Source organism: Drosophila sulfurigaster, chromosome 3 (genome assembly GCF_023558435.1).
Source record: "Drosophila sulfurigaster albostrigata strain 15112-1811.04 chromosome 3, ASM2355843v2, whole genome shotgun sequence".
In the NCBI taxonomy this organism is placed as follows: Eukaryota; Metazoa; Arthropoda; class Insecta; order Diptera; family Drosophilidae; genus Drosophila; species Drosophila sulfurigaster.
The window spans coordinates 46,981,852-46,994,631 of NC_084883.1; the positions used below are offsets into that span (position 1 = coordinate 46,981,852).

At 37.9% G+C, this 12,780-nt stretch overlaps 1 protein-coding gene across 1 annotated transcript in view; it reads right to left on the minus strand.

Annotated features, from left to right (window-relative positions):
• LOC133840238 (serine/threonine-protein kinase NLK2) overlaps positions 1-12,780 on the minus strand; it is a 94,775-nt gene that overhangs the window by 8,388 nt on the left and 73,607 nt on the right. Inside the window, 3 exon segments of the mRNA XM_062271955.1 lie at positions 228-819; positions 1,240-1,295; positions 8,729-8,858. Coding sequence (XP_062127939.1) covers positions 228-819; positions 1,240-1,295; positions 8,729-8,858 — 778 coding nt within the window.

Here is a 12,780-nt window from a genome sequence, read left to right on the forward strand (position 1 = left end):
TTTATAAAATATAATTTCGGTATATTTCACGTTAACATTAACACGTTATACTGTATGGTATATTTTTAATGTAATAGTATATACGTTTACTAAATATACCGATTGTGGTATTTTAGTATTTTTGTCGGTATTTTAAGTTGATTTATTCTATAGAAAATCCCGCTCTCTCAAAAAATGAATATAAACATCAAGTATTTTAGAGTCGACTACCTTAACTTGGTACTTACCGGATCGAAGACAAGCATCTGGCAGAGCAAGTGAACAGCCTCGTGTGTGGCATGCGAGCTGAGCGTGTAGAGCACCGAGAACGATGGCGGCTTGGGCGCCCGCCTCAACATGTGTCTGCGTGCTCCCTCGCACGCATGGCGCATATCCTCCATGGTCGGTGTGCCCAGCAGCTCGGTGATGAGCTCCAACTGCTGCACCGGATTCTGTGCCTGGAACAAGATGCGTCTGCCCAACAGTTCGCCAAAGATGCAGCCCACCGACCACACATCCACGGCGGACGAATAATGACTGGCGCCCATGAGAATCTCAGGTGCGCGATAGTATTGTGTGACCACCTCTTGGGTCATGCTCTTGGCCTGATCGGGCTCCTCGACACGTGCCAGGCCAAAATCGCATATCTTGAGGACACAATTGGAGTTGACGAGCAGATTGCCAGGCTTAATATCGCGATGGAGAATCCGAGCTGAGTGCAGATACTTGAGGCCACGGAGTATCTGATAGAGAAAGACCTTGATGTGATCGGCGGATAGATGTTGTGGCGACACGATGATCTTGTGCAGATCCGATTGCAGCAGCTCCGTTATCACATAGCTGAAAATCGAGAGGGAGTTAAGGGAAACCAATTTGCAGTATACATAACATATTTCTATCTATATTAGAGACTCTGTTGAAACTTTTATGTTTGTTTGTTTGCCTTCAACTTTTTCAATTAAGTTGTTGTTTGGGGGTGGCAACTTTTTAGTGCTGAAAATAGCTTCGTGTTGTCAGGCGCCCCGAAAAGTAGGCAACGCATTGTGCAACTGTGACTAGAAAAAAAAGGTTGAGGTTGCAAAAGTATCTAGCTCCTCTTAGTATCTTTGCCACATTTTGATTAGATTGCAGGCATAAGCTGCTTAACGAGCAGCAGCAGCAACTGAGCATTCAGTCTGCTTCAACTATCGGATAACAATTAAAATGTGCAACTTTAACAAATTTAAGTTATTTTCGTTGTTGTTGTTTAAAAAAGGATACATTTCTTGAAAGAAGTCCAAGTGTGGTGGCTGTAAAATGTCCAAAGCTGACAGCACCTGCAATGAAGAGGAGAAATAAAGTTGGTTAATAAATTTCAAAGCTGACAGAGATGCAACTGATGTTGCTGCTGCTGCTAGAGACAATGTAGAGTGTGTCGTTTATTGGATGTGGCTGGCATTAGGTGCATAAATCTCCAAGACAATGCACCGACATACAACTTGCAACTTACAGCGGCAACCTCATCTTTAGTAAGATCATAAATTATGCACTCCAATAAAATATAAATAAAAATAAAAATCAAGCTTGGAGCGCAGCGCATCAAATGCGCCATTTAGTTGCATGTTAAGTGTCGCTGCCAGGCACTAAAATGCCACAAAGTTCAGCCACAGCCAAAGCCACAACAACAACATCAACAACAACGTTGACCCGTTGATGATGTTTAGCGGCAGATACAAAACACGCCACTGTCTGCACTCCGTTGAGAGATGAGATGAGAGTTTGGAGGCTGAGCTGCAGCAGCTTCGGGGGAGACTTGTCCAATTGTCTGTCTTTCGTCCGTCCGTCTGTCTGGCAACGGCTCTATAAAAAAAAAGTAAGAAAACGGTACGAAGCTGCCATGCAGTTGATGGACAGCAGAACACAACAAACGACGAGAGCGAAGAACTCTGCAGACAGACATTGAGACAAGCGTCGACAGAGCCAAAGCGTCTCGCTGCTGCTCGGAACCTTTTTTTTCCTTATTCTCAGTTTATGCCACAATCCGATTTTGAAGTCCGAGAGGGAGACACAGAGACAGAGAGAGAGACAGAGATGAAGTCGTAGTCAGCGACCAAAGCTTGAGTCGCAGACAAGCGCTGATTTATTTTGCTTGCGGTCAGAAAAATGATGAAGGAACTTCCTTTGCAACCAACCAAAACTCAACCAAGTTGGCTTCCCTTTTGTTGCAATCTCTAAACAGCTGAGCCGAATTTCAAAATCAATTTTCAATATCATTTAACAAGTCACAATGCTATATGAAAATTGCCAAAGTTGTGCTGTAGAATGCGTGAGGCAGCCGAAAAAAAAAAAAAAAACAAACCACAAAAATATGTTGCACAATCCACAATGTTGCCCCAGTGTTTAGCTTCGGTCTTCCCGCTGTCTGCAGTCGGCAACGGCGGCAAAAGACCACAAAAAGCAGCTCAGCAATTTTGCGTACTTTTCACACAGTTTTGGGGGCACGAAGAAGTTGCAGGGGAACGTGTGGCACACACGGCAAAAAGTGCCGCCGAGTCGTTAAGCTGCCGCTGACTTTAGTCTCTTGTCTCTCTCTCTTTCTTTCTCTCGGTGTCTTAAGTGGCAAAAGTTTTATTTGTATTTTACTTTTTTTTTTGTGTGTGTTATTTTCGTCTTTGTTTTGTTTTGTTGCGATTACAAAAGTCGCAGTTGCAACCTCAGTTGCAAGTCGCTCAGACTAAGCCTCGAACAGTTTTCTTTTTTTTTGTTTAGCCTTTGAGGGTTCGAACCTCGTCTTTGGCCAAGTCGCTGAAATTGTTTTGTTTTTGCTGCTGCCATTCTGTTAATATTTCAATGACGTTGCCTCAATTTAGCGACTGCATTTTCTGCGCTTTGCGGTTGCACAAGCTTAACACAACATAATGCCAACTAAATTGTTGTACAACGAATGGCAGATACCCTAACTTTAAAGAGCGATTTGGACTTGGCTATGGAAAATGTTTTGCTCTCAATGAATTTTATTTATTTCGTATTGATTATACTGTTAAGTTTCTTTACATTAAAAGCTTTATTTGCAATTTATCTTGCGCTGCTAATTAAATATTTTGGAGATAGATAATGACAGTCTAAAAAGTTTGATTTTTGAAGACTTGAAAGATCTCTTTTACTACTCTTTGAATGACTAAAAAGAAGATCAATGGGATATTAAATAGAACCATTAAATATTTTATTTTTTGACAGTCTAAAAAGTTTGAATTTTGAAGACTTGAAAGATTTCTATTACTACTCTTTAAATGACTAAAAAGAAGATCAATAGGATTATAAATAGACCCTTAAATATTATATTTATTGAATGAAAATACCGATTTAATTATGTTATGTTTTATGTTGTTTGATATTTCTGCCGAAGTTAGAAGTTTGTCAGAAGAAGAAACTCATAAAAAAGTGTGCCCAATCTATAATTGATTTATAATACCGATTTTTGCAGGGTTGCCATATATCCAAACCTTTTTGGATATATTATTATTATTACAAGCTATTAGTAGCTTGTTAATTGCGTAATTCTATATTAAACTTTTTAAGTACTAACTATAATAAAACATAATTTATCACTAAGCTGTGCAACCTTTTTGGCAGCGTATGCCAAAAACCTTCAAGTTAGTAAGTGGCTTCGGTTGCTCGCTTGTTTTACGTACATAATTTGTTGCAACTGTTGTTGTTGTTTCTGCTGTTGCTGTTGCAACTGGCCTCACACGTGCGTCGTTCACTTGGGTTGCAGGCAGCTAATTAACATTTCGCTGTGGCTGCGGCTGCAGCAATCAAAAACCAAATTTATGCACTTATATATCGAAAGCTTTTGACTACTGTCCTTGGCTTGGCAGCGTTGCGTCTTCGAAGGTTTTCGGAAGTTGCCACAAGAGCGAACTTACAACTAGGTGTATAATAATGCCACACTAGTTGCCACAGGAGCAACTACTAGCTGTGGCAACACAACTTAAACAACAACTTTTGCCGAGGTGCAACTAGAAAACTTGCAACTTGTAACTTGCAACAGCTGCGGCCGCCTTTGTTGCCCAACCTCGCAACTTCGTTTCTCTTCCCTTTTCTTGCGTTGCGTTTGTCTTTAAAACATTTCATGTGAATTTCAAGCGGTTGAACAACTACAACAACAACAACAAAAAGTCGCATCAAAACAAAAGCAAAAGTGTTTGTTTGTTGCTGCTTCGCTGCTTGCTTCATTTTCATTCCACACAAGCTTAAATTCTAGCTAAAAATTGCAGCCAGCTGCTGACAACATTTCACAACGATTTTCTTGCTGTTGTTGTTGTTGTTGTTGTTCTCTACTTGTTTGCTGACTAATTAAAGCGCCGCAGAGTTTTGTAAAACATTTTGTCAGCTGCTTGTCGTAAACGACAACAACAAATTTGTTAAGATTGTTATTGCTATTGCTATTGCCATTGTTGTCGCTCTTGTTGTTGCCACTCGAGACACTTGGCCTTCACTTGCTGAGAAATCTCCCAGAGTTCGCTTCGAAATCTTGTCCGGCTTTCCAGCTAAACCCTATCGCATCTTTTTGACCAGGTGTCATCGCTGGTAGCGTGAGATTAGGCTTGAACAGCATCTGTTCTGCGGCATTGAAAAGCAATCAGCTAGTTAATAAAATTACCAAGAAATACAGGAAGTTATTCTTCTAAAGCAGATCATATCTAAAGTTAAGCTGTCATGCTGAATTAACAATTCGGAAAGCTTAATTCTGTCTGTTGGTGACTTTTTCGGTAGTAAATCATTAAGGAAATCTAAGATGCTGAGTTAGACTGTCTCTTAGTTTAACGGCAATCAATCAGTTTTGATTGATTAAACAAGCTATTGAAGTAATCAAACTGCTCATCACATTTTCAAGCAGAAATTTTAAACTAGATTGTTTTGGGACACTTTATTTAACACAGACAGCTAATCAATCAATCAATCAGTCCGTATACAACAAAGTTATTACTTCAATCAATCAATCAGTGCGTATACAACAAAATTATCACTTCAATCAATCTTTTAATATATTCATCAATCAGCAGATGCTTTCTTCTTTTGGAGATGCTTTGAATTACGTGAAGGATGTTTATAAGTCAATCACTCAATCGGTTATGATTGGTTAAGTAAGTTGTTCAACCAATCAATCTGTCAATTTTAGATTAAATACAAGACTTACTTAAGCAATAAGCAATAATATTCAATCAATTTCGATGTTACTGTCTATTAGACAAGCAATAAGGTAATCCTTTCAATCAACCCTTTCAATCAAATAATAACAAACCCAAAAAGTATAGATTGTTTTGTATTATTTAAAATTAGTTGCCATAAATAACTTAATCTATTACATATAGCTCATCAATCAAACTGTCAATCAGTAAGGAAGACAATTAGCTTTGATTGTTTGACCAATTCTTTCAAACAAATTTATTTATCAATCAGTTATTTCATCAGCATCTAACCCCTTTAACAGTAGAGTGTTTTGAATTATCTAAGATCAGTTCCCATAAATGATCAGTCAATCAATCAGTAAGTCCCGCAGTTTGTCTGACAATAAGCTAATAAGCTGCAGATTGTCAGTCAAGTTGAGCAAGCTGAGCATTTCCATCATGCCATCAGTCATTCAAATCACTACAATTCAATTGAGATCAGTTGCGGACTGAAGAAAAGACTTTCAATCGATGTTTTGTGTGTGTTGTATAGAACACAAAGTCGAAATCAAAATCGAATCGAATCGAATGGCAACGAAACGCACATCCATCAGAGATTGGGGCAAGAAATGAAATTGACATTTCAATTGCAATTTGTTGGCAAAAAAAAGCGCCCAAAAGCAAATAATAACAAAATTTGCATGCAATTGATGCCAGGCATCAAACTCGAAACTCAATCATTTGCTTTACTTTTTCCGCTGAGGGCTGTCTCACAATCATATGCATGTGTGTGTGCCTTAGTGTGTGTGTGTTGAGGGTTTTGACTGAAGAAGAAGAAGAAGAAAGGCAAATCAAAGCCGACAAACGGCGGCTGCATGTGAGAAATGCTTTTGAAATGTGCGCCACGTACGTTGCAAAATCTTTTATTGAAATTCGCAATTGAAATCAGCAACAGCAACAACAACAACAAGAGTAAGCGACAGCAACAACAACAATGCATAATGGGGCAAAACATTTTGCAGCGATTTGTTAAAATGTATATTGCACATTCGCACACACTCAGCACACACACAAACACACTCACATTCTGCACACACACTTTGTATGCTTGGCCCATATAATGTGCAAGCAATTGAGACGATTGCCAGTCTCTTTCTCTGCTCTGCTCTGCTCTGCTCCTCTTCTCTACTCTTCTCTTTATTCTTTTACTGTCAGCCACAATACGAATGAGAACAGACAAACAAATGTGTATAAGTGTGTGTGTGTTTGGGTTGCGAATTGTTAGGAAATTGGTGTAAAGCACGAAAAGCGCGACAGGTTAACAGAGGCGGCAGAAAAGAAAGACGCCAAAAAAAGAAGCAGGAAAACAGATAGACAGCGAACATGACATTTCTAAAGCTAAAAGTGTTCTACAATAGGGTTGGCATTTCGCTTCTAACTTGATGCTGGTCACACCTATCAAAGGCCTCGCCACTTGGGTTGACTGCACTTGTTTGACATGGCAACGACGACGCCGACGACGAGGTTGTTGCATGTAGGAAATGAAAATGCAATTGAAACAGGAAACCAACAGCAGACACGCAAAAGCAACAGCAACAACAACAATAAATGTCGCGCCTCTTTTTATTTCATACAGCATTTTGCATATTAATAGAAATTTTGCATTTGCATATTGGGCAAGGTGTTGATAATTTCCATGTGTGTGTGTGTGGGAAGCGTCGCGTCTCTTTATTATATTACATAATCTTCTCCACCTTCATTCTCCTTCGCTCTCTGTTGAACGAAACTGTGACATTTCGTTGTGGCAATCTTTTTTGTGACAACATGTGTGTTCCAAGCTTATTTTATGAATTTGCCACTAATAACTTAGCTTCGGCTGACATTTTAGCTGCCACAAAAAAGCCAACAAAAAACAAAAAGGTTCTCTCAATCAGAGATCGCGTGGAGCACGTGCTCAGAGATAAATAAATTAAGGCAAATCGCCACAAAGTCACATAAAACTGGCCATAAAATCAGCACAAAGCACAAAGCAGCTGTCGACCTGCCACCTTTCCCCCTCCCTCCCTCTTGCTTTGGCATGTAATACTTTTGTTGCTTTTTATTAATAATTCTAAATGTTATATGCACAACAATATTTCTTTTACATTTGCCATTTTGCTGCCAGTTGGCTTTTTGTGGCCTCCTGTCCAGCTGTCTGTCTCCCTCCCTCCCTCTCTATCTCTCTGTCTGTCTGTCGCTTTGTCTGCTTGTGTTAACAAATTTGCATGCAACAAAATGTTGGGCAGTTTTCAGACAGTTTCGCTCTGCATTTTGTTGTTGTTGTCGGATATCTCATTTTATGTGCATAAAATTTGTTTTTCATAAATTTTGCATGACAGCCTTTTGTGTGTGTGTGTGGCAAACTGGCAACTGACAGAGAGTTGGGGGAGCGGAGCGTGGGGAATGCAACTTAGCAATAGATTTTTGCCTGCTGCTGAAATCTGTGCAACTGCAGCAGTTGCTGTGTGCAATGAATATGAATGAGTTAATTAGTGCTTTTGAGTGATTGAATCGCAACTGTCACACTCAGCTGATAGTCTCTCTCGCTCTCTCTCCCCCCCTTTTACATTTACAATTGCAGCTTAGCAGATATTGAAATCTGTTACAAAAGTGTGACTCAGTGTGGCCATAGGCGAGGAAGTGGAAACAAACACACAAAATGCAAATGCAAAAACGCGACCGCAAAATGATTTTAATGCTGGCAGCAATAACCTAGATTGCAGAACCTTTTTTTTATTGGGAATTTGTAAAGTTGCTTCATTTATTATACGATTTGTATTTATACACTACACAACACTTAATCGGCACGCACTACTCAACACTTAAGAAATGTAAATATCGATAAGGAGAAGTTTGAAGTTCGATTAGCGCCACCTATGTGCGTAATCGATACTAAACGAACATTGTGAAATAGAAATGTAAACATCGAAATTGTAAAATATAGGAAATTAAATAATTGAAAATATTTATAGTACTTAATAAGTTCGCTACTTTAAGGCTTGTGCTCTGCAACACGCCAAATTTAGCGTTAATGAGTTGAGCCTTAAGAGTTCTTTAGCATTTTTCATTTGTACGTGCAACGTTTAATTAATGACAATAATTGCAGAGCGCATAAGCGACACTTGTCTGACAGCAATAACCAGTCGAAGGGCAATAAATGTGCGAGAGAGAGCTATTTGCGGATTGCGAGCTGGTTATAGCTACCAGAGCCATGACAACCTTTGAGAGTTGCAATTATGCGAACAAAAAAATAACGCGGACAATAATAATTGATAATAAAAAGACAGACGAAACTTGAAGATACCCTGTAAAGAAACAAACTCAGTAGTTGCAATTGGAAGCATCATTCAACAAACTCAGTCGAGCGTACGCTACGTATGCGTAATATTTGTGCAAAGGCTGTGAAAATATTTTCACTGCACAACACAAAAGTAATCGAATTCGAGGTAATTTTTTTAATTAAATTTAATGTCATAAACGCGACGCGTAATTAAATGTGCAGCAATGGCATTTCAATATATATAAAGTATAAGTATGTAAATAATGTGTGTACAACTTACATTTTCATGCTTGAAAAAGCAGAGCATTTTGAGCTCGCGGAAAACGCGCTTGGATGAGACCAAAGATTGGAACACATTTGGCAGCTTTTTGAGTGCGACGCGGCGACCATCGCGTGGATCTGTGACAGCCCTGTAAATGAAAGAGAAAAAGAAGAATGAGAGAAATGCAGCATTAATAAACGTAGATAAGTCGAGTAAAGGAAATGGAGAATGGGAATTTACTTTGCATTTAATGCTCTTCTGTGTGCGGACAAAACAAAAGAAGTCCATGACAAGGTTGCGACAGTCAGACGAAACTCAAACTGAGCACACACAAAATGTTGATTGTTTTCGTCTCGCTAGCAAAATAAAAAGGGTTCAATGAACTCACTCTTGAACAACAAAAAAAAGCCTACAACGCCTAGAAGTATGCAGAGATTCTTTTCCCCTCCTCCTTTATCCTTTTGCTAACTATATTTCTCTGTCGCTCTCTGTCAATTGATAAATGCTGTAAATTAGTAACGCAAAAAGGTCAAACAACAGACGCAGACGAGTCAAGTCGAGTCGAGTTGAGTTGAGTTGAGTTCATACTCGCATTATGCTTGCCTCGTGCTTTGTGGCAAGTGCGTGCTGAGCTGCAAACAACGCAAACAACGTTGTCGACGCACAGGCGTCAGAGCTCGAGACACAACGCAACAACAACAGCAACAACAACAACAGCAACAACATTAGCTTAGATAGAGTTTTATGATGCCATTGGCCATGGCCAAAAAGTGCGAATGTCTGGGCCCGAAAAACGCAGGGCGACGACGTCTTTGTCGCCGTCTGTCTGACTCACTCCTTGCTCGGTCACTTCTCCTCCTCCTCCTCCTCTCTTCCCTTTCTCTATGCTGTCTGCGCGTTGTGAAGTTGCAGCCGAAAAATATTTTTGTTATGGTTTTCGTTTTTACGCAGCATCTTTTTCTGCGTTTGTTTTTTTGCCTTCTTGTTAGCCCTTCAGTAGCAGCAAGTTTTTCTCCTCCTTCGACGTCCTTCGTCCTTGTCTTCCATCTTCATCTACATTTTTATCTATGAAAAGTTGGCTGCCGTAAATCTTAGCAGCCGTAGTTAAGCGTTCAAATTATGGCAAATTGCTCTACGAATTGGATTGAATCGCTGTGCGTGCAGATGACTCATCATCCGTTTCCCCTTCTTCCCTCTTCCCACCCTCCTCTTACACATCAACTGGATATATATTTGTAGTCTACTTTTAGGCGCTCGCTTCAGCAATTTGCATGTCTAATGGCAGCTCCACAGCCTGTTAATGATAATGAGTTGATTATACAAAGTGTCTTCGCTCGTCGCTTAAGCCTGATTTATTCGCTTTCTAAACAGCAGTAGCAAAAGTGTTACGAGCCCCATAAAGCAATCACTTCAAAACAGAAACAGACTCAAAGGAACCTTTCCATTAGACAGATAGTTTTCTTCACACTCTTGTTTACTCTTGGCAATAAATAGTTCAGACGATATTTGCAACCTACTTTTTTTTGGTTTTGATTTGTTGGAGACATAATTTCTGCGTGCTGTATTTCAATGTTCTTAAGAAGATTATTTTACAGCAGCGTAAATTTGTAAGATTAATCATTACAACAATAAATATTCTATTTCTATTAAACACATAAAATGTTTAGTTAAATCTTTCAGTTCCAATTGTTCAATATTTTGTTTTTCCTTTGTTTGCACAAATATTAAATATTTTTTCTAACAAGATTCTTTACTGCAGTTTGTTTACTTAGCAATAAATAGCTCAGACGATATTTGTAACCTTTTTTTTTTTTTTGATTTGTTAGAGAACTAATTTCTTCGTTCTGTCTTTTAAAGTGGATTATTGTACAGCAATTGTAAATTTGCTTTATTTATTATTATAAGAATATATCCTACAATCTATTCAACACATAAAATGTTTATTTAAGAGTCTCAGTTCATCATACAGTAGTTTAATATTATATTTCGTTTTTCCTTTGTTTTATTCTTTGCCGTATGGTTACTCAATATTTTACGTTCTCATGCACAAATATTAAATATTATTTCTAACAAAATTCTTAGCAATAAATAGTTCAGTTGATATTTGCAAGTTCTTTGACATAGTTTTTGTTGTGATTTGTTAGGCAGATAGCTTTGCCATCATGTCCTACATTTTTGTATTATTTTACAAGCACATCAACCTACTATTATTATTGTATTTCATTCTTCTCAAATATTGAGATAATTCTGAAAGATATCTAGTTCAAGGCACTGTTTACCTGATTGTTTCCCTGATTGTTTTATTCTTTGCTGGTTTGTTGAACATTATTTCAGTTACTAATTGTTAGATATGTTCTGACAACCTTAGAATAGATATGGATATCGTTATTCTCATCTTTTAAGTAGTCAGTCTCCTTTAAGTTATCAACCCATGAACCCGTCACAACACATTCAAATTGCACTAAAGTTTATACACTTTGTATTATATCAATAAAACTTGGAATAAACTAACTTACAACACTAATGGTTACATTTCAAATATTAATTCAACAAAAATTCGATTATTTTTTATGCAATTTGTTTACTCAGCCGTAAAAAGTTCACATGTTCTTTGCAAATTCCTAAACCAATTTGTTTTGTCTTAAATATAAGTTATCAATCTGTCTTTGTGTTTTAAAAACCATTTTTAATTAAGTAGATTATTTTATTGCAGCTTCAACTTGGTTTACTTTTAATATTATAAGCATATATTGTATTTATTTTGAACACTCATTAAATACTTTGATAAACCTTACTTTGTGTCTTTCACATTTCATTGTTTTCTATTTTGTTACTCAATAGTTCAATTTGAAATAAGATTAGTTTATGTATTTTGTGACTCAATAGTTCAATTGCAAATAAGATTAAATTATTTATTTTGTTACTCAATAGTTCAATTTGCAATAAGATTATTTATTTTGTTACTGAATTTCAAATAAAATTAGTTTATGCTCTGAACATTTCTATTTCCAATTCTAATGGTAACTGAGTTTACTAAATTTTTGTTACTGATGCATCAATTTCTTCTAATACTATTTCAATAAGCATATTATGTGTACGTTTTGAATCCATCACTTATCTATTTAAATCCATCAATCTATGCGATGCATGGTACTCAAGTGAAACTAGCATCGTATTTCTTTACAATAACTGCGCCATTTCGTGGTTCAAAAGAAGAAAAAGACCTTGAAGTCAAAGTCAAATCAGAGGAGAATTCAAATATATACACACATGAACATCATAGCACAGCGAGAGAGCACACATTAATATTTTATGGTCATCTATCAAATCTGGGAAAAAATCAAACGTCGGTCGTTGGGTCAGTTCGTGGTCTGCCTTTTTTCTTATTTTTGATGGGTTCTTTTCTTACTTAGAGGAATCAATAGATGTGGAGAGGGGGCGGGGAAAAGAGCATCAAGTTACCGAGACGAAGAGAATCAACTTGAAGTTCCAAGTGGAATGAAATGGCCAGCGGTGCTCCATCTTTACGCTTTTCATTTGAAATTGGGTTAAACAAATCTCTGTGCGCCTTAAAGCGATGGCCAGAGAAAAACATTGAAGAAAAATGTGAAAAACTAGACAAATAATTCGGAATGCTTGATGCTGCTGCTGATGTAGACAGTTGATAATGGAGGGACAAAATAGCTGAGGAGGGAGTTGATGATGGATGACAAATGCAGCACACACACACACACACACTTGCACACACACACGCGTACTCGCACACACTTGCACAGCATGTGGACTTGCTTAGTATATTGGCTTTGTCCTGTTTGATGTTCGTTGCTGTTGCCTGCGTTGCTTTGTTGCTTTTTCCAATGCCAGTTAATGGAAAATCATTTATCATGTGCGTGTTGTCTTTGGAGTCGAGTCGAGTCGAGTAAAGAAACCAGAATCAGAAAAAGTGCCATAACTAAATGATAATTACCCAAGCAACCATCACAAATGATGAAATCCTAAAAGATCATTCTCCCTTTTTTCTTATTTTGTTGCTGTTGTAGGGTCCGTCAATTTGAGTTGGTCAATTTGTG